Here is a 25,921-nt window from a genome sequence, read left to right as displayed (position 1 = left end):
TGGGTGAAATCCTCCATTTACTTAAGCCCTTCTCATCTCTCCTCCTTTCTGAACTTTAATTGAATTTAAGAGTTAATTTCAGGCATTCTTAATTGTGACTGATTTTGGCACTGGTCTGATTTTATTTATTTGATAGAGCACAAGCAGGGGGAGTTGCAGAAGAAGAAGCAGACTCCCCACTGAGAAGGGAGCCTGCCTCGACACTCAGTCCCAGGATTCTGGGATCATGACCCCAGCCGAAGGCTGATGGTCAGCTGACTGAGCCACCCAAGTGCCCTAGGGACTGCATCTTTTAAACTACTATTGTTGGGGCGCCTGGGTGGCTCAGTGGGTTAAGCCTCTGCCTTCGGCTCAGGTCATGATCTCAGGGTCCTGGGATCGAGCCCCGCATCGGGCTCTCTGCTCAGCAGGGAGCCTGCTTCCTCCTCTCTCTCTGCCTGCCTCTCTGCCTACATGTGATCTGTCAAATAAATAAACAAAATCTTTAAAAAAAATAAATAAATAAACTACTATTGTTTGTCTCCAGATGTTTAAAATTGGGAACATAGTAGGTATTTGGAAAATTCTTTTTTTTTTTTTTTTTTTTTTTTAGATTTTATTTATTTATTTGTCAGAGAGAGAGAGAGCAAGAGCGAGCACAGGCAGAGTGGCAGGCAGAGTCAGAGGGAGAAGCAGGCTCCCTGCGGAGCAAGGAACCCGATGTGGGACTCGATCCCAGGACGCTGGGATCATGACCTGAGCTGAAGGCAGCTGCTTAACCAACTGAGCCACCCAGGCGTCCCGGTATTTGGAAAATTCTTAACCACTGACAATTTTATCATTTTTTTAGCAGTTACAAATTTAAAGAAGAAAGTGTGGACTTTTCTGTTTAGAGTGAATTTTCTTTATAAACACAAGGGGGTGCTCTTTAACTATCAATGCCAAGTAAACAAAGTTCAATATCTTTACTTAAAGCCTCTGAAGGAGTGTAGGGAGTCTGCATTAGGCAAATTCCTGCAGGAACAATAATACAATTAGATGGTAGATATTTTCGCTATCCTTGAAAACTGACTGGTTTGTTGTTTTCAAGAATTTGTTTTCTCCCTAAAATTCAGGTATTAAAACAGTGCTATTTCTAGGTATCTCCAGAAGACCCTGGGGCTCAGTTCTTGATCCGTACTGGATCTGTTGGCCGCAACAGGGCTGAAGCCTCTTTGGAACGGGCCCAGAATCTCAACCCCATGGTGGACGTGAAGGTGGACACTGAGAATATAGAAAAGAAGCCAGAGTCATTTTTCACTCAGTTTGATGCTGTAAGTCCCATAAAGAGTGTAAAATCCGTAGGTTTAGTACATTGCAGTCTTGAGTCTGACATTGCCTCGTGTATGTGCCTTGCTAGCGTGGTGCCTTTCCGTGTTGACTGTGTTGGTAGTGGATGCAGTCTGTTGGCTCTGCTGTGGCTGTTTGTGACTTGCTGTCTGCTGGTTTCTTCTTTGGGCATATGTTCCCTCAAGACCAGGTTTCATCATTGGTGTTTGTACTCCTTCCAGCATCTTTCCATATAGCTTTGATACATTTTACTGCAAGTGTTTTCTCTGGAAAACAAGTTGGTGGTTAATTTCTGTAGTAGAGGCATTTTTTTTTGTTGTTGTTAGAAATATCAAACTACAGCTTGTGTTTTGTCTTAAAAAAGAGCACACCTGATCTTGGTCTATGTCTGTCTCTTTCACACAGCCACTTTGACCATGTTGCCATGGATAACTAGACACATTCCCTGTAGTCATAAGCCAAATGAGGCATATCCAGCCTCATTTGGTTTCACTGCCAGATCTATGCAGAGGTGAAAGGATAAGTTAAATTTTGTTTCAGCACTTGTGACCTTTCAGACATGGTTCCCTGTACCCAGGAAAAGCTAAACAAATGTTGGGTAACCGTGGAATAGTCACAGATGATCTGCTTGGTTTTTAAACGAGAGGCCCGTTACACGAGAGGTTAGAGTCTGGGCTGGGTAGTTTGTTTTTCCACACTGTTACATTTCATATGTGCATCTGTTCAAATGTGTGCTTGGAATGATGGATCATCTGTGCGTTTTGTCTTTTTTTTTAATTTAATTCATTCTATTTTGTAACTCCCAAGTATTGGAACATTTTCTGTTTGGACATAAGTCTTCTCTTCATTTCTTTATCCATAGTAACCACATTTGGTTAATTCTAGGTGTCCCTTGCATTTCTAGCACTTAGAGGGTTGGTTAGAACCCAAGCCCGGGCTGGTGGGTTGTATAAAGCATGTGCATGGGGTGTGGATAAATGCCTCAGGGGCCTCGTGTTTCTGGCCTCTTAGATTTTACCCTCATTTTTCACTCTGCAGGGTTCCATTTGGTCAACGTTGCATGTTCAACTGTGGCTGTCTTGCCTTTTAGACTTGATTTTTTTTTTTTCCCCTTGGGTGTTTTCTGTGTTCAGAAGAAAATGTGCAGTTTAGAAGTTGTCTTCGTGACCCTTATCCCAAAGGTTTTCCTGAAAAGATCGTGTTTTATGCAGTAAAATTTAGCTATTTGCAGTACCTCCACTTTTTGGAACGCAACCTAGAGGCCTCAGAGCAACATTGATAAGTCTGTTGAGTGAATCACCAGTTCATTGTCTAGGTCTGAATGGAAGGTCACTTGGTGTGTAACCTTTTCTTTTGTCCTTCAATTCAGATAAAGTTGCACGTTGAAAACTGTGGAAAACTGTGGAAAAATAATCTCAACATGACTTGTTTATCTTCTTTACCTTAACATATCAATCAAAAGAAGGGGGGAAAATGCCCTCGAATTTCATTGTGACCCCTGGGTGACTTAAAACTGGTTGTACTTCTCATGATAGCTTATGCAGATTTTAACAGGTTAAATAATTTAGAAATAACTTACGCTAAGTTATTACTGTCTTCTTCCTTTTCACGAAAACTTTGAGATGTGGTTTATATGTGTTCATAGAACAGGGGAGATAAATCCGCGGAATGGCCTTACTTTCTAGTTAAACCCATTTGTTTTGATTGCAGTAAGTGGAGGTCTCGCAATTTACAGTTTTAGTGAAACCTGCAACTTTTCTTTTGTCTTCTAACCATAGGATCCAGAGAACCTGTTATACCAGTTGGAAACTGGCTTTAGACATGCCCAGAGAGACTGTTCACCAAGATTTATGTAGACATCAGGGCAGTGATTCACAGTTTGCAAAACTCACACCCCACCAATTCTTCCTTTCTGCAGGTTTGCCTGACTTGCTGTTCCAGGGATGTCATAATCAAAGTTGACCAGATCTGCCACAAAAATAGCATCAAGTTTTTTACAGGAGATGTTTTTGGCTACCATGGATACACATTTGCCAATCTTGGAGAACATGAATTCGTAGAGTAAGTTTTGGGAGAGGAGGGGAGAATGTAACATTTTCAGAAAAAAATACAATTTTATTTACCAGTAGGAAACAGCCCATCTAAGGAAAGTATGCTTAGAACACTTGGAAACCAGTTCATTAACAGCTTACTGATTATGTAGGTTGTGTGTTGAGAATTATAGCAGATGTGCCCCCCCTTTCCCAAATGATGGTCTAATCTAAAGTGGAGTTCTTCCGGCAGTCGAATACACCCGGTGGGTGTTTGGGCAGCCTGGGCTTCGGGTGGCAAAACCACACCATCTGATTAGGGAAGGCTTTCTTACTTGGATTGTAAACACGTGCACCTCAGTTTTGGCCTCTGTGTTTCCAGGTTGATAATAAAATGAGTACAAAATAGCCAGGTGGGTAACTCTGAAGGCACAGTCAGCCAGAGTCTGTCTTGGGAAAGCTTCCAAGTCCAGAGACTGCGCTGGTGGAACAAACAGACCTTATCCTCTCAGTTTGAGTATCAGGGTTGCAGAGCGTGGTGCTTCTCACATGATGGGACCTGCAGTGTTTGGAACTTAGAGCTTCTAGATGAAAGATGGCAGATAATACCAGTATTGTAAAACTACCTGCGGTGGGGTTTTGGCTTTTATTTCTGACTACCTCCCTTGCTAATAAGAGGTAAAGAGAGGCACTGTGTGGTAGGTGAAGCTCCCTACCAAGGGTCAAGAGTTGCTTTCTTTTGTTCAGTTTCTTAGGCAGATCGCTGAAATTGCCCTGGTCTGCACATACCTCTTCTGTAAAATCGAGATCTGGGAAGGACAGCCATGTTCAAGATCTCTCGTAACTTTGGTGTTTTATGGCTTTCAGAAACTCTGTAGTGTTTCGGGCACGCTGTAAATGGATGAAGAAGGCATACTGGAGAAAAACAGACCCAGATTTTTTATTTTTTTAAAGACTTTATTCATTTATTTGACAGAGATCACAAGCAGGCAGGGGTGGGGGGAAGCAGGCTCCCTGCTGAGCAGAGAGCCCAATGTGGGGCTCTGTCCCAGGACCCTGAGACCGTGACCTGAGCTGAAGGCAGAGGCTTAACCCTCTGCCCCATGCCCAGATTATTTTAATGTGAGCTCACCATGGCAGAGGGGAGAAATCGAAGTTTGGCTCTATTTCATGATTCCAGTGAAATTTATAAAGACTTTTTGAGAGCTTACCTTGTGCTGGGCAATGTATGCTAAGCAATTCATTATTTCTTATCTTAAAATAATTCTGTCAGGTATTGTTATTCTCACATACCTGATTGATCAGGTAATCATTAGCCACTTTGGGATTGGAAACCACTCAGCTATACCTGACTGCAAAGCTTTTGCGCCCCCCCGTTTTTAAGATTTATTTTAGGGAAAGAGCACACATTGGGGGAGGAGGGGCAGAGGCAGAGGGAGAGAACCTCAAGCAGACTCTGCTGAGCTTGGAGCCTGACGTTGTTTTGATCCCATGACCCTGAGATCACGGCCTGAGCTGAAATCAAGTCAGACACTTAACCCACTAAGCCGCCCAGGCGCCCCAAGCTTTTGCTCTTAGCCACCGTCCCATCACGTGAGCTGGTGAGGCTCTTCGGCGTGATTCAGAGAGTAGAGCTCAATTCCTTCCCTTGTCACCCTCTAGGGAGAAAACCAAAGTTGCCAAAGTTAGCCAAGGGGTTGAAGACGGACCTGATACCAAGAGAGCAAAGCTTGATTCATCTGAAACTACTATGGTCAAAAAGGTATGTGTACTCTGAGGGGGGAATGATCAGAAGCCTTGGGGCCTTATGGGGGACAGGCAGTCACAACTGCAAGCAGGACGAGCAAGCATGTAGTCTTGACGGGAGGGGCCCGGACAAGCCGGGCCAGTGCTTGTCCTACTCAAAGAGGGGGTGGCTGCTGCTTAGTGGGAGCCAGCTGTTGCCATGAAGGAGGATGGATGCAGTGATGCCAGGTATCAGTTTTTAACAGAGTCAGAAATAGATTTTTTTTAATAGGTTCTGTCCCAAACTATTTTTTCCCCCACACCCACCTGCCCCCCTAAACTTTTTTTTTTTTTTTAAGATTTTATTTATTTGGAGAGAGAGAAATTACACAGGCACGCACAAGCGGGGGTGGGGGCTGGGGGGCAGCAGGCAGAGGGAGAGGCTCCCTGCTGAGCAGGGATCTGGATGCAGGACTTGATTCCAGGACCCTGGGATCATGACCTGAGCCAAAGGCAGATGCTTAATGGACTGAGCCACCCAGGTGCCAGTCCCAAACTTTATTTTTAAGCAGGCTCCCTGCTGAGCAGAGAGCCCGACTCCGGGCTCCATCCCAGGAACTTGGGATCATGACCTGAGCTGAAGGTAGAGACTTTAACTCTCTAAGCCACCCAGGTGCCCCTACTGCCAAACTTTTTAACACCAGCCAGCCACCTACTACTTTGGTTTGAATGCTCTTCTTTCACCCTGCAGAGGCTAAAGAGAACATGCCTGCAGGGCTTACTTGGTGTGTGGGCCGACGGGGGGGGGGGGGGGGGGGGGGGGGGGGGGGGGGGGGGGGGGGGGGGGGGGCTCTGGTATCTGGAGCAGTAGCAGAACTGTTACGGAGCAAAGGCCATGCCTCTTGCATAAAAGAAAGTTTTTTGGATAGACAGACAATTTAGGGAAATCCTACCTAAGTGGGCAGGAATATAGTTTAAAGTTTGAATTGTTTATGCTTTTCTTCTTTAAGATGAAGTTTTGGGGTCGGCTTTCCACCAGATAACCTTTTAGGAAGAAAGTCCTCAATGTTGACAAGTGTTATCATCCATTGTGTACTTTCTAACATAGTTTGTAGGGACGTAGGCTGTACTGGAGTTGGCGCAGAGATTTAAGTTCATTTTACAGCGAGAGAAGGGGCAGGGACTCGGCAGGAGAGGATCTTCTGAAGCTGGTGTTGGAATCTGAGAAGGGGGTCACGCGATGGGGGAGACAAGATGAAGGGGCCAGAATTGGTTTTGTCCAACTGAGGAGAGAGATGACCGAGCCCATATTTACTCTTTGCTTTGTAGATTTAAATGTGGAGAAAGAAAAACAGCTGGTCAGAGCTTCAAGTTAAAATTGCTCTAAAGGGGGGATTCTAAGAGTGCAGAAACCACAAAAAGAGACTGCAGAAACCACAGAAGTGGAACTCTTTGAGTTTCCAGCAAGGCTGGGCCGGAGATTTTCGTTTTCTTGCTCTTTATGTTTGTATTGGAAGAGTTTGATTGCTGTGAGTGTGATACAGAGGAATTATTAAGCCCTAATTTTAGTGTCTATTCACAGGACCATAATTACCCAGAGTGAACATTGGTGTTTTGGCCAAAACTTGGGTCCTTTTCTTCCTCCCTTCTTTTCTTTCTTTTTGAGGCCCAGTCAAGCTTTATCTGAATAGCCCCGAGAGTTTGGTGGGGGGAGATAAATTGTTAACTAACGGAGGAGTACAAAAGCAGCTTTGTGGGTGCTGTCAATTTATAAATCACACCCTCTTACAAGTGTGACACTTGGCCTTGGTGTGAAGGGTTTTATGGCTTAAGGGCCTTCTCTGATTGAGGCGGGTCTTTCACATTCAAATGGAGAGAGCTCCCAGCTTTGTTAGCCCTTCACAGCTGGACGCTTCCCCTGGACTCAATACTGATGGTGCCCACTGGGGTGGATCTGGAAACCGCTCTGGGGAGCCACTTTATGGAGCTATGAGGGGAATGTGGGCAGCCCAGCCAGGCACCCGGTGGCCTTTGCGTACCATTCCTTGGGCTCTTCAGTCACAGAGCTCTTTGTGCGGCCTCTTCCTGCAGGGGCCGATTTTGAAGGTATCAAAATATTCCCCAGCTGACATTGTTAGTCAGCTGTTTCACTTGGACAATTCAGGCCTGGATTCCAACCTCGAGCCCTTAAGGTTGTGAGGCATTCAGTGCATTCCTGATGACAATCCCTGGGATTCCAAACCTTGTCTTTGTGCGGCCTCACTAAGAGCACTGTGGAAGGACGGGTGTGAGCTGGGTTTGGGCTCGGGCTTCGCCACCTCATAATAATAGGCCTCATCCATTTTGGCAGAGACTGCTCTGGGATTTTGAAGTTTTCTTCCAACTCAGAAATTCCTTGATTGAGATTATGCCCCTTCGCCTGAATTGTACAGAATAAGTAGTTGGGTTATGCTCAAAGTGCAGGATGGTGGGGAGGCAACCACTTCCTGTTTCCTGCGAAAGGCTTCTGGTTAGGGTTCCCTCCCCGCCCCCCCTTTCCTTAGGTTCAACCAAATGTTGTATAGCCACTTTTGCTTCAAGGTACACATTGTGCTCCTAAATTAGAAACGTTAAAAAACAAAGAGGAAAAATAGACCTGTGGTTTTCACACCGCTTAGGAGGATACTGGGCCTTTCTAGCATATGTGTCATCATGATAAATACGAGAGTGGGAAAATGTGTAGCCCAGAGGTAGGTGCTCAGTAAGTAGTTGGCTTCCTGTGGTGCCCAGGAAAAGTCATGAGACAGAGTTCATCAGAATCAGGTCTCGGGCATAAGTTTAATAGAGACATCAGTACAAAGTAGGTAAAGGAGAGTAGTTTTATAAGGTAGTTTTATAAGGAAATGTCCAGAAAGATTTCTCAGAGGAAGAATTGTGAGAATTGGCACATGAAGGCAGGTCTGCAGAGCCAGGACTGGCATTTAGTCACAGGAAGTGGGATCAGCTGAAAGGCAGACATTGGAACAGAATGACTCTGGCTTCCTTTACCCCAAAGCAGCCAGCTCATTCTGTATCTTTGAAATGCAAGATGCCTACTGTGTGCGAGGCATTCTCTTGGGTGCAGGGAAGCGCATCCAGTCCTGTTGTCTCCTTAGAGCTGCTGCCGAAGCTAAGAGAAGTTCCTTGACTTGCCTGAGCTCCCGTGGTCGCGTAAGGTGGAGTGGAGGGGGAGGACAAGCCACAGGCTTGCCCTGCCGCCTAAAGTGTGAATTCCCTTAGAGTTTCTAGGATAATTTGAAGTTTTATGGTGATGATGAGATAAAATATGTGAAGATTGGGACCTTTCTGGAAAAGCCTTTAGGGTACAAGGCCACCCTCATGCTCCCTTGCTGCTGCTCTGTTTCTTTACTGTTAAGGGCTGCCAGATGCGAGTAGATGACCGGGAGTGGTTACTTTCCATCACGGCTATTTATTTATTTATTTATTTTTAAAGATTTTATTTATTTATTCGACAGACAGAGATCACAAGCAGGCAGAGAGGCAGGCAGAGAGAGAGGAAGGAAAGCAGGCTCCCTGCTCAGCAGAGAACTCGATGTGGGGCTTGATCCCAGGATCCTGGGATCATGACCTGAGCCAAAGGCAGAGGCTTAACCCACTGAGCCACCCAGGTGCCCCTCCATTACGGCTCTTTAAAAATTAAACACAACATAGGATTTGTTCTTGACATGCTAAGAAATACAGATTTAATTTTACCTCTGTTTCTGAAATAGTAAGGGACTAATTTGGGCACCGTTAATGCTCTTGTCATGAATCAGTTGTAAAATTCCACAGTTGACGAGTGATTCATTATTTTGATCCCCATTTCGGAGCAGTTTGTGGACGACTCATCTCTTGCCCCCAAGCTGAAGGGAACATTCCAGGGACTGACCGCTCTCCTTCTTCACCTTGGTTCGTGATGCTGAGGGATCCTGTCAGTGTTTCCCCGTCAGAGTCTAGGCTCTTGAAGGGCTAGGCACTTTTGTTCACCGCTGTGCTCCTGCTGCAGTTCCTGGCACAGTCCCCGGGAGATGTCTGGTCACTATGTTGTGGCTGCTCCTGCCACATCATAGGACAGCTTTGGAGATCACTGTCATTTTAAAAAAGAATTACTGAGTTGACTTTCTTTGTGATCAACCAAGTGGGTTAATTAACCGCCTGGCACATTAGTTGTTGTGGTTTACGTTACCTGAGCTGGGCTGAGAGAACAGAATTCTGGAGAGGACAAGGAACTTGGCCAGGAATATTAAGAAGTAGGTCATTGGGTTCCCTAGACCAGGGACCTTTAGGCCAGAGGTGTTCAAAGCCCTGCTGATTGTCCGAATCACTTGGTTTGGGGAGGGGGACAGGAAAGACAGGGTGCATCTCGCAGAGCTGGGTAGAGTGCCGACAGCAGGTTTTCCAGGTAGGACAGATATGGCAGGGAGGCTGGTGGCGGTGGGGGTTTGGCATTTTACGCTTGAGGCAAGAGGTCTCTCCCAGCATCAGAGCACAATCCAGTGTATTTTTTATTGTGATATTTGATACTCTCAAATAATATGACATCAGTACAAATTAAAGATTTTTTTTTTTTTTCATTTGAGAGAGAGAGAGAGGGAGAACATGAGAGGGGAGGTTAGAGGGAGAAGCAGACTTCCTATGGAGCTGGGAGCCCAATGCGGGACTCGATCCCAGAACTCCGGGATCATGACTTGAGCCGAAGGCAGAGGCTTAACCCACTGAGCCACCCAGGCGCCCCAACAAAAAAATCTTTAAAAATAGATACATAAATCTTTGCTAGCATGATCAAGGTCCACTGGCTGTCCCTCTCCAATATAAGTAACCTCCGTCCTCAATTGTGGTTCTCATTCCCACCCATTTCTTCTTACTACTTACGTATTTCCCAGCAATATAGAATTGTTTGGTATGCTTTTTAACATCTTAAAAATCAGGTTTAATATATTTTTTTAAAGATTTTATTTATTTATTTGACAGAGTTCACAAGTAGGCAGAGAGGCAGGCAGAGTTGGGGGGGAGATGCAGGCTCCCTGCTAAGCAGAGACCCCGATGCGGGGCTTGATCCCAGGACCCTGAGATCATAACCTGAGCTGAAGGTAGAGGCTTCACCCACTGAGCCACCCAGGCGCCCCTCAGGTTTAATATTGTATATGTGCTGCCACCTGCTTTTTATTTTTTATTTTTTTAAAGATTTTATTTATTTATTTGACAGTGATCACAAGTAGGCAGAGAGGCAGGCAGAGAGAGAGGAGGAAGCAGGCTCCCTGCCAAGCAGAGACCCCAACTCCGGGCTTGATCCCAGGACCCCGAGATCACAGCCTGAGCTGAAGGCAGAGGCTCAACCCACTGAACCACCCACATGCCCCGACCACCTGCTTTTTAAGAGCACCATTATGTTTGTGAGGCCGTCTATTTGTCTGCAGGTCTAGGGCTTTGCTCTCCATTGTGGTTAGCCACTAGCCACATATGGCTATTTAAATTAGAATTAACTAAAATAAAAAATTTTCTTCATTCTCCTAGCCACATTTCAAATGCTCACCAAGCATGTGTGGCTATTGGCATTTGTATTGTGAAGCCCAAATACAGATTCAGGACATTGCCATCATCATCGTGAGTTCTCTAGGACAGCCCTGCAGGACGTTATGTCTTTTTTTTTTTCCCCGCTGTAGAGTATTGTGTGAAAGCATTATTGTTTATCGAATCTTTTATTGATGGGCACGTGAGCATGTACGGTTTTTTTGTTACAAGTGGTGTCACAGAGAGAGAGAAAGTGTGTGTGTGTGTGTGTGTGTGTGTGTGTGTATGTAGATAATCTCTCTGGGTAAATGTGTGATTTCTCTGGGGTGTATACTTAGGAGGGAAATTAGGGTACGTGCAGTTTCAACTTAACCAGACCTGCTAAATGACTCTTGAGTAGTTCTGTCAGGTCACAGTCCAGAATCAGCAGTATGTGACGGTAACATTTGGTGACTTCAGGCTCTTTTGCCACTCTGCTGAGTGTGACAGCTTTGTCTTAGGATTGCAGTTGTCATTCGTTAGAATGCTTTTGAAAACTATAGACTCCTTTGAGTAGGTGTGGAAGTCCAACCTAGAAATCTGGTTTTCAAAGTTGTTTCAATTCTGATTCACATTTAGCTTTACAGCCAGAGCTGTATCCCTTGTTATAGATGTTCAGCTTTTTAAAAGTAAAGTGTGTGGGGCACCTGGGTGGCTCAGTGAGTTAAGCCTCTGCCTTTGGCTCAGGTCATGATCTTGGGATCGAGGCCCACTTCGGGCTCTGCTCAGCAGAGAGCCTGCTTCCCCCCTCCCCCCGCCTGCCTCTCTGCCTACTTGTGATCTCTCTGTCGAATAAATAAATAAAATCTTCAACAAAAAAATAAAAGTAAAGTGTGTTGGGACACCTGGGTGGCTTAGTTGGTTGGGTGTCTGCCTTTGGCTTAGGTCATGATCCTCAGTCCTGGGATCAAGTCCCGAGTTGGGCTCCCTGCTCCGTGGGCAGCCTGATTCTCCCTCTGTCCCTCCACCCTTGTGCTTGTGCTCTCTGTCTCTCTCTCTTTCTCTGAAATAAATAAATAAAATCTTAAAAAAAAAAAAAAAGTAAAATGTGTTTACAGTCCCAAATGTGGAAAATACAGAACAAGTTGAGATAATGTGAACCCTGCTCCCCATTAATGACTGTCGTGTTCCTTTCAGTGTTCTTTCTACTCGTTCACATATGTGATGAAGTTGAAATTTTAATGAACATCCATTAGCACACGCGAGTCATACATAGTGATCTAATCTATGTGATGGAAACAAGTACCATCTTCTGCTTTCTTCGTGCAATGTATTTCCCATAAGCCTGGGAGCAGATAGTCCACTTTGGAGGCTCTGGCTTTAAGAGGCTGTGTCACTTCTCTTGCCGCCTTGCCTCAGTCCATCAAACCAGCTCATGTTGTAGTGAGGGTTTTGCACTTGTCCACTGTTCGGAGTGGCTCAGCACAGCCCTGCAATTTGACGGCTCTCAGACTGGGTGGGAGAATTCATCTTTTGTATTTACTGTCGGGCTTTTTGGCAAATGAAAAGCAGATTGGACCCTATCAACTCACGGATACTTACTGACATTCTGTTCTGTGCAGTGCTGCTGCGTCTTCCACTGTGGTCCCTGCTTCAGGAAGCTTATCCCCATCTGGGGAGAGGTGTAAGAGGGCTTCTTATTAGTCTTAACTAGACTATCAGATTGAAATCCTTAAGGCTCAGAATTGCCAGGAAAGGAAATGGATAGTGGAGGGAAGTCAGTCAGGCATTATACCCAGAGGGATCTGTGATCTGAGGGCGGGGAGAGCAGGGAGGGCTGAGTGAGGTGCAAAAGTGACCTGTTTTAGGGTGTTCGTTGTGGTGGTTGCAGCTGCCTGGCAGATATTGCTGGGGGCTTTTCGTGAAGACCCTTCATTTTCTGAGGATGCTGTTAAGCATATTTTTCTGGTTATAAATCCAGTGTCCGTGAGGTGGGTAAGACGGGTACCACCAATCTGCATTTGTACGTACTATAGATTAGGGGACATCATTTTCGGTTATTTATTTATTTTTTAAGTTATATCTACATCCCACATGGGGCTCAAACTCATGACCCCTAGATCAGTATCGCATGCTCCACCAACTGAGCCAGCCAGGCACCCAGATGAGGATAGGCTTTAGGTAGTTTGAACCAGAAAAATGGGACATTAATTGGAGGCGGAGTGCGGTAGCACAAGAAGCATTGAACAGCCACTATGACCCGAGAAGGATAAAGACCAGGCCAGCTAGGGAGACTTGGAGACATTCGGAATTTAGCTTTTTTCTAAAGAGCCCTTCTGGTCATCAGTGTGTCTCTGTTTCTAGCTTTCATATTCCTAGTTCCCAGGAGAAAGAATCTGGTTGGTGTGGCCTGAGCCATGTGCCTGCGTCTGGCTTTGTGTCATCTGTAGCTGGAGGGCTGCTACATATTTCAGACAAGGTTTACTGGGATCCTCCTCCCCAAATTTCAGAAAACTTCCCTAACGGTTGCCTGCCAGAGACAGGCCTAAGAGAGGTAAATTCATTTGTCTGAGTTCACAAGTTACAGCAAAATTTCAGTGAGTTCTGCCCTTTGACTTGGGGAGGAAAGAGGGCCTCTGTCCTTGGTCCTAGCGCTGTATAAGGTCCCACTCTGGTCTCCTTCCAGCCATTCCCCTAGTAGAATGAGGATTCCATGGAGTTAAAGAGATGTGTTCACCTGGGCCCATCTCCCCTACTAACCCACCTCTCCAGTTCTGGGCCACATTGTGGATGCTTGGGACTCCTGGAATCTCCTTGCCCAGACAACCCCAGGCTTACTTCCCAGGCTTTTGTGGGCTTTTTCCCTCATCTTCCTCCAGAGTGCAAACCTTGGCAACAATGTCCATGTGCCTAGGGCTGAGGAGTAGTTGTTGTAGTGGGGGAAGGATGGTCTGGGAGGCCACACTCAACATGCAGAGCCTCTTGAGCTGTGAGAGCCAGAGGGGGGAGGAGAGAGGGAAAGAGGACCACCTTTTGCAGTGCACCCCATTCTGGCACAGAACTCCCAAGGAGGGTGAGAATTCCAAATTTGATCCTAGTCTTCCAGGTAGTAAGAAAATATATTTGTTAAGGCAAGAGAATATAATATACTTTATTTTTTAATAGCCTGTTCGTATGATTTATACTTACAAATATGTAGAAGTGGTATATGGGTTTCCATTTGTACTTTCACCCCAAGCCCTGAAAGTTTAGAGGTGGGCCTTCGTAGGACTGAGACCATGAAACAGAACTTTTTTTCCTCGTTTGTCATAGCGTCGTGACCTAACAAATCAGTGGATTCTTAGCCAGGTGAACTACAAAAATTCTGAATTAAAATCTTGGTAGTTTATGAAACCTCATGAGAGTTTGTTTTGCTCATGTGATGGCATTCCCAGACCATACTGCTGATGGCTTGATCTGTGTTGTGAGACTCCTTAAGAAGGGTCGAGCAGTCTGTATCAAGCAGTAAATGTCACTCAGGGGCTGTTTGACTTGACTTTTGAGGTCAGACAGACTCATTGACCAAAAAGTTGGAGGACAGTACAAACATTTCGTCTACCAATTCTTACAGTGGATTGAAATCCCAAAGGAGTGATTATGGGGACATAGAAAACCTCCTTAAAAACCGTATGACTGTTTCATCTTCACTAGGTGCTTGAGCTTTCATCTGTCAGTTCCATTTTGGTCGTTAGCAAGCAGCGTCAACTGCCTGGGAGCGGATAGGTCTTGGTTCACTTAGCATCCTAATTATACTGTCGTCTCTTTTCTTTCTTAAATATCTGGGGCGTTTGTTGGGGGAGTGGGGTGGGTGTGTGGTATGTATATGTGGTGAAAGAAGGAGGGAGAAAAAGAAACCCATACCTCAGGAAGTTTGAATTTATACATACTCACATACCATCTTTTTTTTTTTTTTTTTTTTTTTAAGATTTTATTTTTTTCAGAGAGAGACAGTACAAGCATGAGTGGGGGGAGGAGCAGAGAGCGAGGAAGGAGCATGGAACCTGATCATGACCTGAGCTAAAGGCAGACACTTAAACTGACTGAGCCACCCAGATGCCCCCATCTTTTTTGTTTGTTTATTTAAGATTTTATTTATTTATTAGAGAGAGAGTGTGAGGAGTGCACATGTGGGGGATGGAGGAGAGGAAAAAGGAGAGAGAGAATCCCAAGCAGATTCCCTGCTGAATAGGGAACCTGACTGGGCTTGAACCCAAGACTCTGGGATTATCACGACTTGAGCCGAAGGCAGACGCTTAACAGACTGAGCCACCTAGGCGTCCCACACGTAGCCATCCTTTTTTTTTTTAAGATTTTATTTATTTATTTGACAGAAAGAGATCACAAGTAGATGGAGAGGCAGGCAGAGAGAGAGAGAGAGAGAGAAGCAGGCTCCCTGCTGAGCACAGAGCCCGATGTGGGACTCGATCCCAGGACCCTGAGATCATGACCTGAGCCGAAGGCAGCAGCTTAACCCACTGAGCCACCCAGGCACCCCCCACACGTAGCCATCTTAAACTTCGTTAAAGTAGCTAGTGCTGAGAACCTTTTTTTTTAACCTGAACCATCTGAGAATAAGGTTTCAAACCATGCTCCTTTTATCACTCCCAAATATTTCAGTCTGTGTTTTCTCAAACAAGGCATTTTCTGTAGTCACAAACCAAACTTCAAAATCCAAATTCAAATGGATACATCACTACCATCTAACCCTGAGACCCTATTCAGATTTTATCGGTTGTCCAATCATGTCCTTAATGGCAGAAGGATTCAGTTCTGGATCATGTGCACATCTAGATTTTCATGATGCTTTTGAAGATTACAAGCCACTTGTTTTGTAAATTGTTCCTTAGTCTGGGTTCGTCTGCTGTTCGGTCACGATTAGATTCCAGCTTCACACCTTTGGCAAAAAATACCACAGCAGGGTTGCTCCTCATCCCATCCTGTGGTGTGCTTCTGGTTTCCATATGCTGCTTTACTGACACTGGTAATTTTGGTCATTTGAGTAGAATTATGCTTGCCAGATTTCTCCTTTGAAAACAATTCCTCTGGGGCGCCTGGGTGGTTCGGTGGATTAAAGCCTCTGCCTTTGGCTCAGGTCATGATCCCAGGGTCCTGGGATCGAGCCCCACGTCAGGCTCTCTGCTCAGCAGGGAGCCTGCTTCCTCCTCTCTCTCTGCCTGCCTCTCTAACTACTTGTGATCTCTCTGTCAAATAAATAAATAAAATCTTAAAAAAGAAAGAAAACAATTCCTCTTTTCCCTGTAATTTCCCCTCCAATAATTTTTGGAGAATTTTTTTTTTTTTTTAAAGATTTCATTTATTTATTTGACAGAGAGAGAGATCACAAATAAGCAGAGAGGCAGGCAGAGAGAGAGGAGGAAGCAGGCTCCCTGTCGAGCAGAGAGCCCGATGCAGGGCTCGATCCCAGGACCCTGGGATCACGACCTGAGCCGAAGGCAGAGGCTTTAACCCACTGAGCTACCCAGGCGCCCCTGGAGAGGTATTTTGAAAATACATTAATAACCTCATTATTCATCAGACTTTATCAGATTAGCTGATTTTAGATCAAAGACTAAAGGATTCTAGTTCATTTGAAGTGTTAAAATCTCTTACTGTTGGGATGCCTGGGTGGCTCAGTTGGTTGGACGACTGCCTTCGGCTCAGGTCATGATCCCGGAGTCCCAGGATTGAATCCCACATCGGGCTCCCAGCTCCATGGGGAGTCTGCTTCTCCCTCTGATCTCCTCGCTCATGCTCTCTCTCACTGTCTCTCTCTCTCAAATAAATAAATAAAATCTTAAAAAAAAAAAATCTCTTACTGTTTATTTTTTTCCATAAAGTGTTCCAGTTTGACCAGTGGGAGCTCCTTTATGTTGGTTGGCTCCTATTTACTCGGGACACACCCCCATCATTCTGTGCACACTTTGTTTCAGGTGCAGTAAGATGTTTGGGGCTCCTATCATACTCTTCCTGCATTAGCCGTGAAATCTGCTGTTTCTCCAAAGAGAAATGTTTCTCAGTGGGGGGTTAGAATCCCAAGATCTGGGGGTTAGGTGTACTGACTGTTCTCAGGGCGTCATCGCCTTGATGCTTTGTCTGTGGACGTGGCTGCTCAGTATTTGTACACATGTACACACAGGCTTGTGTCTGCACTTACTTCGGTGCTGTATATATTGAAAATGAGTTCATACTAATAACCCCACCACAGGCTTTATTATGGTTTTTTTTCCCTTTCCGCAATTCTAATTCTCTTCTCTGACAGTGAGAAACCTATGTTCTCTATTTTCACTTGTTGCAGAAGTCCTTGGTGGGAGTGAGTCTCCCAGTCTACCACTACCTGAGCCGACCCCCGCCCCCGCCCGCCCCCGGTTGCAGGATGCCACCTTTCCCACCCAGCTCTGCTCTGTCCCCTGCAGCCGGTCACCCAGCACCTCTACACACTCTTCCCTGCCCTTCCTAAGTGCCAGTGGATGGTTTCTGGACTGAACGATTCAGGAAAGGAAAAGGAAAGTCACTTTCTTACTCATATTTAATTATTTATATTTTAAAATATAGATACAGAATGGCATTTTTTGAGATCATTTCATTTAGCTTTAATAGGTTACAGCCATGCTTCCTTTCACTACAGGCCTTTTACAAATGCCTTCTCCAGCCCCACAGCCTGGAGATTTTGTCTCATAACCGTAGCTTGTGTTTCTTGCTCTTATTTATTGTTATTTTTATTCTCAAACCATTGTTCTGATGAGACACATTTAATGTTTTTGTTGGCTATAACAATGTTTTATTGACTATCTGTAGACACACAGTCTTGTTCACTTGTGCAAAAATTTCTGCAGTGTGAGCACAGCCAGAGTTAAAGCCAGAGTGGAACTGGGTCTTTAGCTTTGCTCTGACTCCTTCCGGTGCAGGGAGTGTATGTCACTCGTCGCTGTGTCCCCAGCGTGCAGAGGTGCACACAGTAAGTGCTCAGTTAACATTTATTGGGTTTGCGTGGTCCTCAGCTGCTATTAATGAACAGTAAGCCTTAAATAATGACATTTCTCCTAGATGGTGAGGAGCTACTGCCTTGCGATTTAAAGCTAACATTTTTCTCCCTAAGCAATTTTGCCTTTTTCTCAACAGAAGGTGGTCTTTTGCTCCGTTAAGGACGCACTGGAAGTGGACTGGAGAAGTGATAAGGCGAAGGCATCTCTGAAGCGCACAACCTCGGATTACTTTCTCCTTCAAGGTGAGGAGCCCGAGCAGAGCGTCCCAGTGGGCGCTTTGTGCTTTGCTTTCCGGAACTGCGGCTGCAGAGTCCAGGGCTCTCTTAATGTTTGTCCCAGTCTAGTTCTTCACGAGCTGGCTCTCCGTGACCACTCGAGAACATCCTGTTGGCTGGGCTGGAGATGTGGCCCCTCATTGAGCTCTGCATAAGCCTCACCCGTTCTCAGGAGACGGGGGTAGAGATGTCGCTTTTATTTGTCAAATTTGCAAAGCACCTTTGGTTGCATTTGGATAGTCTTCAGCCTTCCTTTCTCCAGGGCTGGGTCTCTGCGGACTCCAGGAACACCCCCTGCCCCAAGTCAGGACAGATGGTGGCTGTGTGTGATAGCGAACACAGTTCCTCTTTCCGCAGGCACTATGTATATTGGTTCAGAAGGAAAGATGTAAAACTACATAAAACTTCCTTAATAAACTGAAAAATCAGATGAGGCTAGGAATGAAGCCTTCCTCCTGTAATTAGTGGTGTTAGCCAGGTTGGGTTGGGGAGAGTTGGGAGAAACTAGTTTAGAGCACTTAATATCCATTTGTCTAGAAATCATCCAGTGTGGGGAGTTAAGGGAGGGCATCCAGTGCGTTAGGTAGGAATGAGTCTTAGGAATGAGTGTGCTAGGATTCAGAAAATACTCCTTTGGATGAGGACAGGGTCGCAAGGCAGTGCTGTCTGTAGTCCAGCCTGAGCATGGTGCATGGGCCTTTGGGAGAAGCTGATCGCTCTGCCTGACACATCGAGAGCCCTCAGTAAACAGTAGCCGTTAATTTGCAGTTTTGGGGCTTATAACCCAAGTGGTTCTTATTGCTGCTTGTACTGGTATTTGAATTTACCAAAATCTGGTGATTCTCAACCGAAGGTGGTTTTGCTTGCTGGGGGCATGAGCAGTATTAAGGCATTTTTGATTGTTCAGGCTATGGGCAGGTGGAGTGGGGTGAGGTCAGGCATGTTGCTAAATATCCATGGCACGGGACAGCCCCTGTGGCAAAGAGTTATCTGGCCCACAATATTACAGTGTCAGTAGTGCCAAGGGCAAGACATCTGTTCTAACCCTCTGCATTTTCTCGAGTATTTTCTCCTCTGAGCTCATCAACGCAGCGCCCTTGTGGGTGGGAATTCTCCCCAGTTTGGTTCCTTGAGGTGAGAAAACAGAGACCAGGAGAGGCTCAGTGTTTTACCTGAGAGAATACAGGTTGGCCACGGCAAAGGAGCTGGGGCCCTGAAACGCTCAGGTCTTTGAAGCTTAAGGCGGTGTGAGACACCTGGACGCAGCAGCCTACCTCCATCGTGCTCTCTAGGTGTTGGCTTATGGAATCCTCCCTACAGCCATGTGGGCTAGCTGCTGTTCCCCCATTTATAGGTGTTTTAAAAGATACAGACGGGGGTGCCTGGGTGGTTCAGTTGGTTGCGCATCTGCCTTTGGCTCAAGTCATGATCTCAGGGTCCGGGGATAGAGTTCCATATTGTGATCCCTACTTGGCGGCGAGTCTGCTTCTCCCTCTCCCACTCCCCCTGCTTGTTCTCTCTCTCTCTCTCTCTCCCTCTGTCAAATAAATAAAATCTTAATAAAAAGAGAAAAAAAAAGACAAGGACACCTGGGTGGCTCAAGCATCTGCCTTCAGTTCAGGTCATGATCCCAGGGTCCTGGGACTGAGTCCCACAGCCAGCTCCCTGCTCAGCAGGAAGTTTTGGTTCTCCCTCTGCCTGGTCTCCTTCTGCTGCTTGTGCTCACTTACTCTTTCTCTCTCAATCTAATAAATAAATAAAATCTTAAAAAAAAAAAAAAAAAGTCAGGGGCGTCTGGGTGGCTCAGTGAGTTAAAGCCTCTGTCTTCGGCTCATGTCATGATCCCAGGGTCCTGGGATTGAGCCCCATGTTGGGCTCTCTGCTCTGCGGGGAGCCTGCTTCCCTTCCTCTCTCTCTGCCTACTTGTAATTTTTGTCAAAAAAAAAGATCTTTTTTTTTTTTTTTCTTTTTAAAAAGGACTGATTAAGACCCAGGCCTGTGGCCATCCCTGCCCTCAGGAGCCCAGGACTGAGGTGGGAGGCAGCAGTATGGGGGAAAGTGTAATTCACATCAGGCCGCTGCTGGCCGGCACTGGCAGATGTTACAGGGGCAGGGGATGTAGACAAGAAGCAGTAGCCTGAGCAAGAAGCAGTAGCCTTGTTACTGACCCAAATGGCCGACTTGGTGCATGGTTGTTCAGAACAGGAGCTTTCGAATCAAAACATCTGGTTTTTCAGTCCTGCTTCTGTCTTTTTTGTTTTTTTTTTTAGGTGGGTAATGTTGAACCACAGAGTTAAATTCCCTGAAGCTCACTCATATTCCTCTCTGTCACAGTGTTAATAGCACTTGCCTCAAGGGCATTTTTGTAAGGTTTGGATAGTATGCATACACTCTCAGCACAGAGCACGGAAGTCCTAGAGACCTGTGTTATCTGTAAAGTTGTGGGGTTTTGTTTTGTTTTGTTTTGTTTGGGGTTTTGTGTTTTGACACAAGTACTTTGCAATTGTGTAGAAATTTTGGGATTGACTCCGTTTCCTTTATTTTTTATTTATTTATTTTTAAAGATTTTATTTATTTATTTGAGAGAGAATGAGTGAGAGCATGAGAGAGGAGAAGGTCAGAGGGAGAAGCAGATTCCCCAAGGAGCTAGGAGCCCGATGCGGGACTCGATCCTGGAAGTCCAAGCAGGATCATGACCTGAGCCGAAGGCAGTCGCTCAAGCAACTGAGCCACCCAGGCGCCCTGACTCAGTTTCCTTTAATTCCATATTTGAGTAGGTATTACCATGGCAGCAATCCTACTAGATTTTAATTTTCTGCTTGTGACATTTTGTTGGATAATACATCCCATATGTTTACTTTTCTAAACGGCAGTCACTACTTTTTCAGTTTCAATTTCAGGGCTTCAGGTTTGGTGATTAAAATGATGTTCGTTAGTCAGTAGTCATATAAATTTTTTTTAAGATTTTATTTATTTATTTGATGGAGATAATAAGTAGGCAGAGAGGCAGGCGGGGTGGGGTGGGGGGAAGCAGGCTCCCTGCTGAGCAGAGAACTCGATGTGGGGCTCAATCCTAGGACCCTGGGATCATGACTTGAGCCGAAGTCAGAGGCTTTAACCCACTGAGCGACCCAGGTGCCCCCCAATTTTTTGTTACAGTAAGAAACACATACCATGAGGGCACCTGGGTGGCTCAGTGGGTTAAGCTTCTGCGTTCGGCTCAGGTCATGATCTCAGGGTCCTGGGATTGAGTCCCTCATCGGGCTCTCTGCTCAGCAGGGAGCCTGCTTCCCTCTCTCTCTCTGCCTGCCTCTCTATCTACTTGTGCTCTCTCTCTGTTAAATAAATAAATAAAATCTTTAAAAAAAAAGGTATAGTAAAGAGACACATACCATGAAATTTACTATCTTAATGATTTTTACATGTATGGTTTTGTTGCAGTCATGGAATTATAAAAGGAGGCAGGCCCATATGCCCTCTAGGCCAGGAGTGGCAGGAAGGGGCTTTCTGCTCCTCCCTCCACACCCCTCACCTGTGGCGTGCGTGGCTGAAGGACCCTCATCGATGGCTGGCAAGCCCAGATCATCAGGCCACTTTCCCCAAACCTCAGAACCCAGTGGCACAGGAGGGGAAGTGACTTGCCATCATCATAAAACAAATTAGTGGTAGAGTCTACGTCTCAACCAAGTTCCCTGACTCTGCCAGGGGCTAGTTCCTTCATACCACTCCAGTGCTCTTTCTGGCTGTTTGCGGATATCCAACACAGCCTTTCCTGAGCCTCTCTCTGCAGCAGGTGACAGGTTCTAGGCTTTCTTGTGTGGTGTCATACAACACATTCCTAGTGGTGATTTTTTTTGTTCCGTTGGTCTCTCTAGGCTCTGATGCATCTTCCCAGAGAGGCTGGAGCTACTGGGAGTGCCCCAAATGCAGTGAGCCAGAGGGCCTGGTTTGGCTTCTGGGAGCTTCTCTATGAATGCATACTTAATTTTATTAATGCCCTCCACTGCCTGCTGGGCTGAAGTTCTGGAGGTAGAGGGAAATGGCTGTTGTGATCTCTCCCAGGTTATACCAGCAGCTTAGAATCCTCCGCTTATAGGTATGAAGTTGATTCTCTGTGGGTGTGTCATCTTGATCTTATACCCAGGGAAATACTCCTTTTGATTTTCTGCTCAGCCATTCATGGAGCTATGGGATTCTCCTGTAATTTGACCTTAATGGATTTATGCAGCAAAGCATAGCAGCTTCCACATGTGAAGTTGCCTTCTGCAAATACACTGGCTGTTAACTGTCTTTGTGACTTCAGGCAGATAACTTGCTTTTCTAGGATTTTGTTTGCTTGCTTATAAAATGGTAAGACTAAGTCAGCCAGCCTGTCTTGAAAAATAAAATGTTTTCTTTTAAGATTTTATTTATTTATTTGACACAGAGAGAGAGAGAGAGATGCCGAGAGAGAGGGAATACAAGCAGAGGGAGCGGGAGAGGGAGAAGCAGGCTTCCTGCTGAGCAGGACCCTGGGATCATGACCTGAGCTGAAGGTAGACACTTAATGACTGATCCACTCAGGCGCGCCCCTCTGAGTCCAAATAATCAGTGAATCTAATAAAATACCCTTCTTGTGGCTTGTATTTCTCTTTTATATTTGTATCTTTTTTTTTTTTAAGATTTTATTCATTTATTTATTTGAGAGAGTGAGTGCATAAGTAAGGGGAGGGGCAGAGGGAGAGAGCAAAGCAAACTTCCCCCTGAGCAGGGAGCCCCATGTAGCGCTCAATCCCAGGACCCTGGATCATGACCTGAGCTGAAGGCAGATGCTTAATGGACTTGAGCCACCCAGGTGTCCCTCTACTTTTTAGACTTATATAACTTTATTGATTTATGACTTACACCAGAAAACTTAGTTTAGGGGCGCCTGGGTGGCTCAGTCCTTAAGCGTCTGCCTTTGGCTCGGGTCATGATCCCAGGGTCCTGGGATGGAGCCCCCCTCATCAGGCTTCTTGCTCAGCAGAAAGCCTGGTTCTTCCTCTCCCACTCCCCCTGCTTCTGTTCCATCTCTCAATGTGTCTCGTTCTGTCAAATACATTTAAAAAAAAAAAAAGGAAAGAAAAAAAAACTTAGTGTAAGTGTATTTCTTTTAATAAATTCTAGAAATTTTTGTTTGTTTTGGGAAGGGCTATTTTTTAAATTTTTTAAAATTAATTCATTAATTTAAACAATATCCTCCACATAGTCCAAAAGTTTGATTTTAATTAGAACCATTCTTTTTGCCCATGGCAGTAAAAGTAGAGTCCGAGTAGAGACTGATGCAGTCTCATCTCCTGGAAAAACCACGATCTTTGGAGACTGACAGAGCTGAGCTCAGATCACAGCTCCTCCCCCTTATCAGCAGGCCTAACCTTTGGTGTATGAGCTTCATTCAGATCTGGGTTCCTGACTTAGGACTGAGGGGCTAGCAGACAACTCTGCCTTCCCTTGGCTCTAAGAGAGGTACTGAGATGGCGAATATGAAAGATGAGTGCCGGGCACAGCTTCTAGACTGTTTAGTATTTTCCTTTGACTCTTCCGAACATATTCCAGTCACATGTTGAGGAGGAGGATTGGGTTTGTTTGTTTGTTTGTTTGTTTAAGTTTTTATTTATTTATTCCACAGACAGAGATCACAATTAGGCAGAGAGAGAGGGGGTGGGGGAAAGCAGGCTCCCTGCTGAGCAGAGAGCCCGATGCGGGGCTCCATCCCAGGACCCTGGGATCATGACCTGAGCCGAAGGCAGAAGCTTTAACCCACTGAGCCACCCAGGCTCCCCGATTGGTTGGTTTTTTAAGTCGAGGTTTGCACACCTGAAATTGATACAATTCTAAAATGGCCTTACTTTTGTTATTATAAAATTAAACACTGCTAACGTCTGACTTCCGGAAGTAGGATGGCCTTGGGGAGTATCCAGGTTGAGTGGTCGACTTTTCAGGCATTACTGTGGTTTTCCTGTGGCGTGTAAGAATGGTTATTGAGTACTGGACACTGCTTGCTGCTTTACCTGGCAATGTGCTAAGCGTCTGACATATTCTCAAGTTATTGTGACAGCCTTCAAAATATAGTTGCTGTCCCATTTTCTTTGAAGAGACCAAGGTTGAGCATGGTTGTGGCTTGCTTGGGCATATGCTTGGTTTTATAGACAGAACCAGGATTTAGACCATGAAGTCTCTTTGATCCCTGCACTGTGTTCCTCACATCTATAAATGCACCTCCGAGCTAAGTAATTTTGTTAAATTTCAAATCAGGAGCCCTGCATGTTAGAGAAATAGAATTACCACCACAATACAGAAAACCCTGGTTCAAATATGTATTAGAAAGATTATCTGAATTCTGACCCAGATAGTCTTTCTTCTCCCCCAAGAGACATTTGAGTTTTATGTTTTTGAAAAAAAGGGGGGGGTGTGTCTTGAAAGGGCCTATCTTGGAAGTTGATTTAACACTTATAACCATGCATGTGTGTGTGTAAACCAGACTGTTAAGCCAGTTTCACTCTTTACACTGGATGGTCTTCAGTGGTACGGAAAGATCTCAGAGCATGTATAGAGTTACCTCTTATGTCTTGTTGGCTGTGTGATGTATTCCTTTGGGTGTAGCGTTGTTTGTGACCAGTTTCATCTTGAAAGGTATGGAAGTTGTTTTCAGTTTTTCCTGGTCCTTGGAATCTGTTCCCAAGAACCTTTCTAGGAAGGTGACCTTTACACCTAATGATGCCTCGGGAGTTCCTAGTAAGGACACAGTGCCTGCTTGGCTGTGATGCACACCCGAGAGACCTCCTAGGGACCCTGAGTTTATTTCACTATCGCCCAGCAGAGCACACAACACTTACTCTGTAAGTAAGTATTTTTTGCCTGAGTGACTGGTTGTTGCTTGTCTGGACATTTGGCCCACTCTAGAGTGAGAGCAGCCTGCCCCACGGTGTCCCTGCAGGATCTTCTTGCCTGCCCTGTTCTCTTGGCACCCTTCAGACTCGATTCCAACATCGTGCTGGCCTGGCCCTCACACGTAGGTGTTTTACTGCCCCATTCACAATTCAGCCCCTGGGGAAGCAGCTGCTCTGTGGTGTGTGCGTGTGCATTTGCCTTGTTTGGGTGTCGAGTGTTTTTCCAGTTTACCTAATAAGATAGCGGCCAGACTGCATGCTTCCTGCTGCATTTTTCCACTATCTTGAGAGTTGGCCTCACCATCTGTGAGCAAAAGGTCTCATCTTTTTATTATTCTCCCATGGCATGTTGCAAAACATTAAGCATGAGCTGGTTTCCTGTGACAAAAAGTTGACTTTGATTTGTTCTTTTTGAGGTTACTGTGAGTTTATCATAACAGGAGTGCTAAAAATACCGGGTCTAGTATGGAAACAGCATTCACTTACCAGCATGAACAATAACACGCAGGTTTAGCCCAGAGCAGGAAGAAACGGGCTTTATCGCAAGATGAGAATACTTAGCATAGAATCCTTGGCAACGTGAACTTTCTTGAAAGTTCTCAGTCTCTGTTCTGATGAGTTGTGGAAAAGTACTTGGGCCATTTTTGAGCCACAAAATTAAAGCTGAAAATAATCTTAACCAAACATTGTTTGAGTACCTGCTATATGCCAGGTCCCTTGCCTGGGAATCCTCGTTAGATCCTTGCCAGTGGAAGAGAGAAACACAGACCATTCTCCCTGTGAGGAGTAACAGGGCTCTGGAGAAGGCTGTTGTGTTGTCCTGTTCGGTTTCTCAGCTTCTGTGAACTACTTCATAATAAACTACCGTGGAGCTCAGGGAACTGGGGGCCTGGGTCTAATTGGCAAGCCGAGGAGTCTTCACAGAGGACAATACATCTGAGCTTGCTTGTAAAGAAGAGGGATTTGCTAGTGACTGGAGAGAGGCAAGGTGATTGCAGGCAGAGGTGCGGATCCTTCACGGGACCAGTGGTGCCAGGACCATGACACAGTGAGGCTGGAGAGATCATTGGGGCCCTGCTCTTTTTAGCCTTTTATTCTTACAGTTTTCTTTTTTTTTTTTTTTTTTTTAAGATTTTATTTTTAAG

General features: G+C 45.4%; 1 protein-coding gene across 2 annotated transcripts in view; it reads left to right on the top strand.

Annotated features, from left to right (window-relative positions):
- SAE1 (SUMO1 activating enzyme subunit 1) overlaps nt 1-25,921 on the top strand; it is an 81,209-nt gene that overhangs the window by 18,998 nt on the left and 36,290 nt on the right. Inside the window, exons 3-6 of one of the 2 annotated variants that reach the window (XM_004767502.3) lie at nt 1,119-1,292; nt 3,227-3,369; nt 5,001-5,100; nt 17,730-17,835. In XM_004767502.3, coding sequence (XP_004767559.1) covers nt 1,119-1,292; nt 3,227-3,369; nt 5,001-5,100; nt 17,730-17,835 — 523 coding nt within the window. The remainder of the gene's footprint in view (nt 1-1,118; nt 1,293-3,226; nt 3,370-5,000; nt 5,101-17,729; nt 17,836-25,921) is intronic. The other variant, XM_013063932.2, reaches the window with a different exon arrangement.

This window comes from Mustela putorius, unplaced genomic scaffold, assembly GCF_011764305.1.
Source record: "Mustela putorius furo isolate JIRA1106 unplaced genomic scaffold, ASM1176430v1.1 tig00000196_pilon_pilon_pilon, whole genome shotgun sequence".
Classification (NCBI taxonomy): Eukaryota; Metazoa; Chordata; class Mammalia; order Carnivora; family Mustelidae; genus Mustela; species Mustela putorius.
Note: the sequence above shows the minus strand (reverse complement) of the source record. Positions and strands in the feature narration are given on the sequence as shown.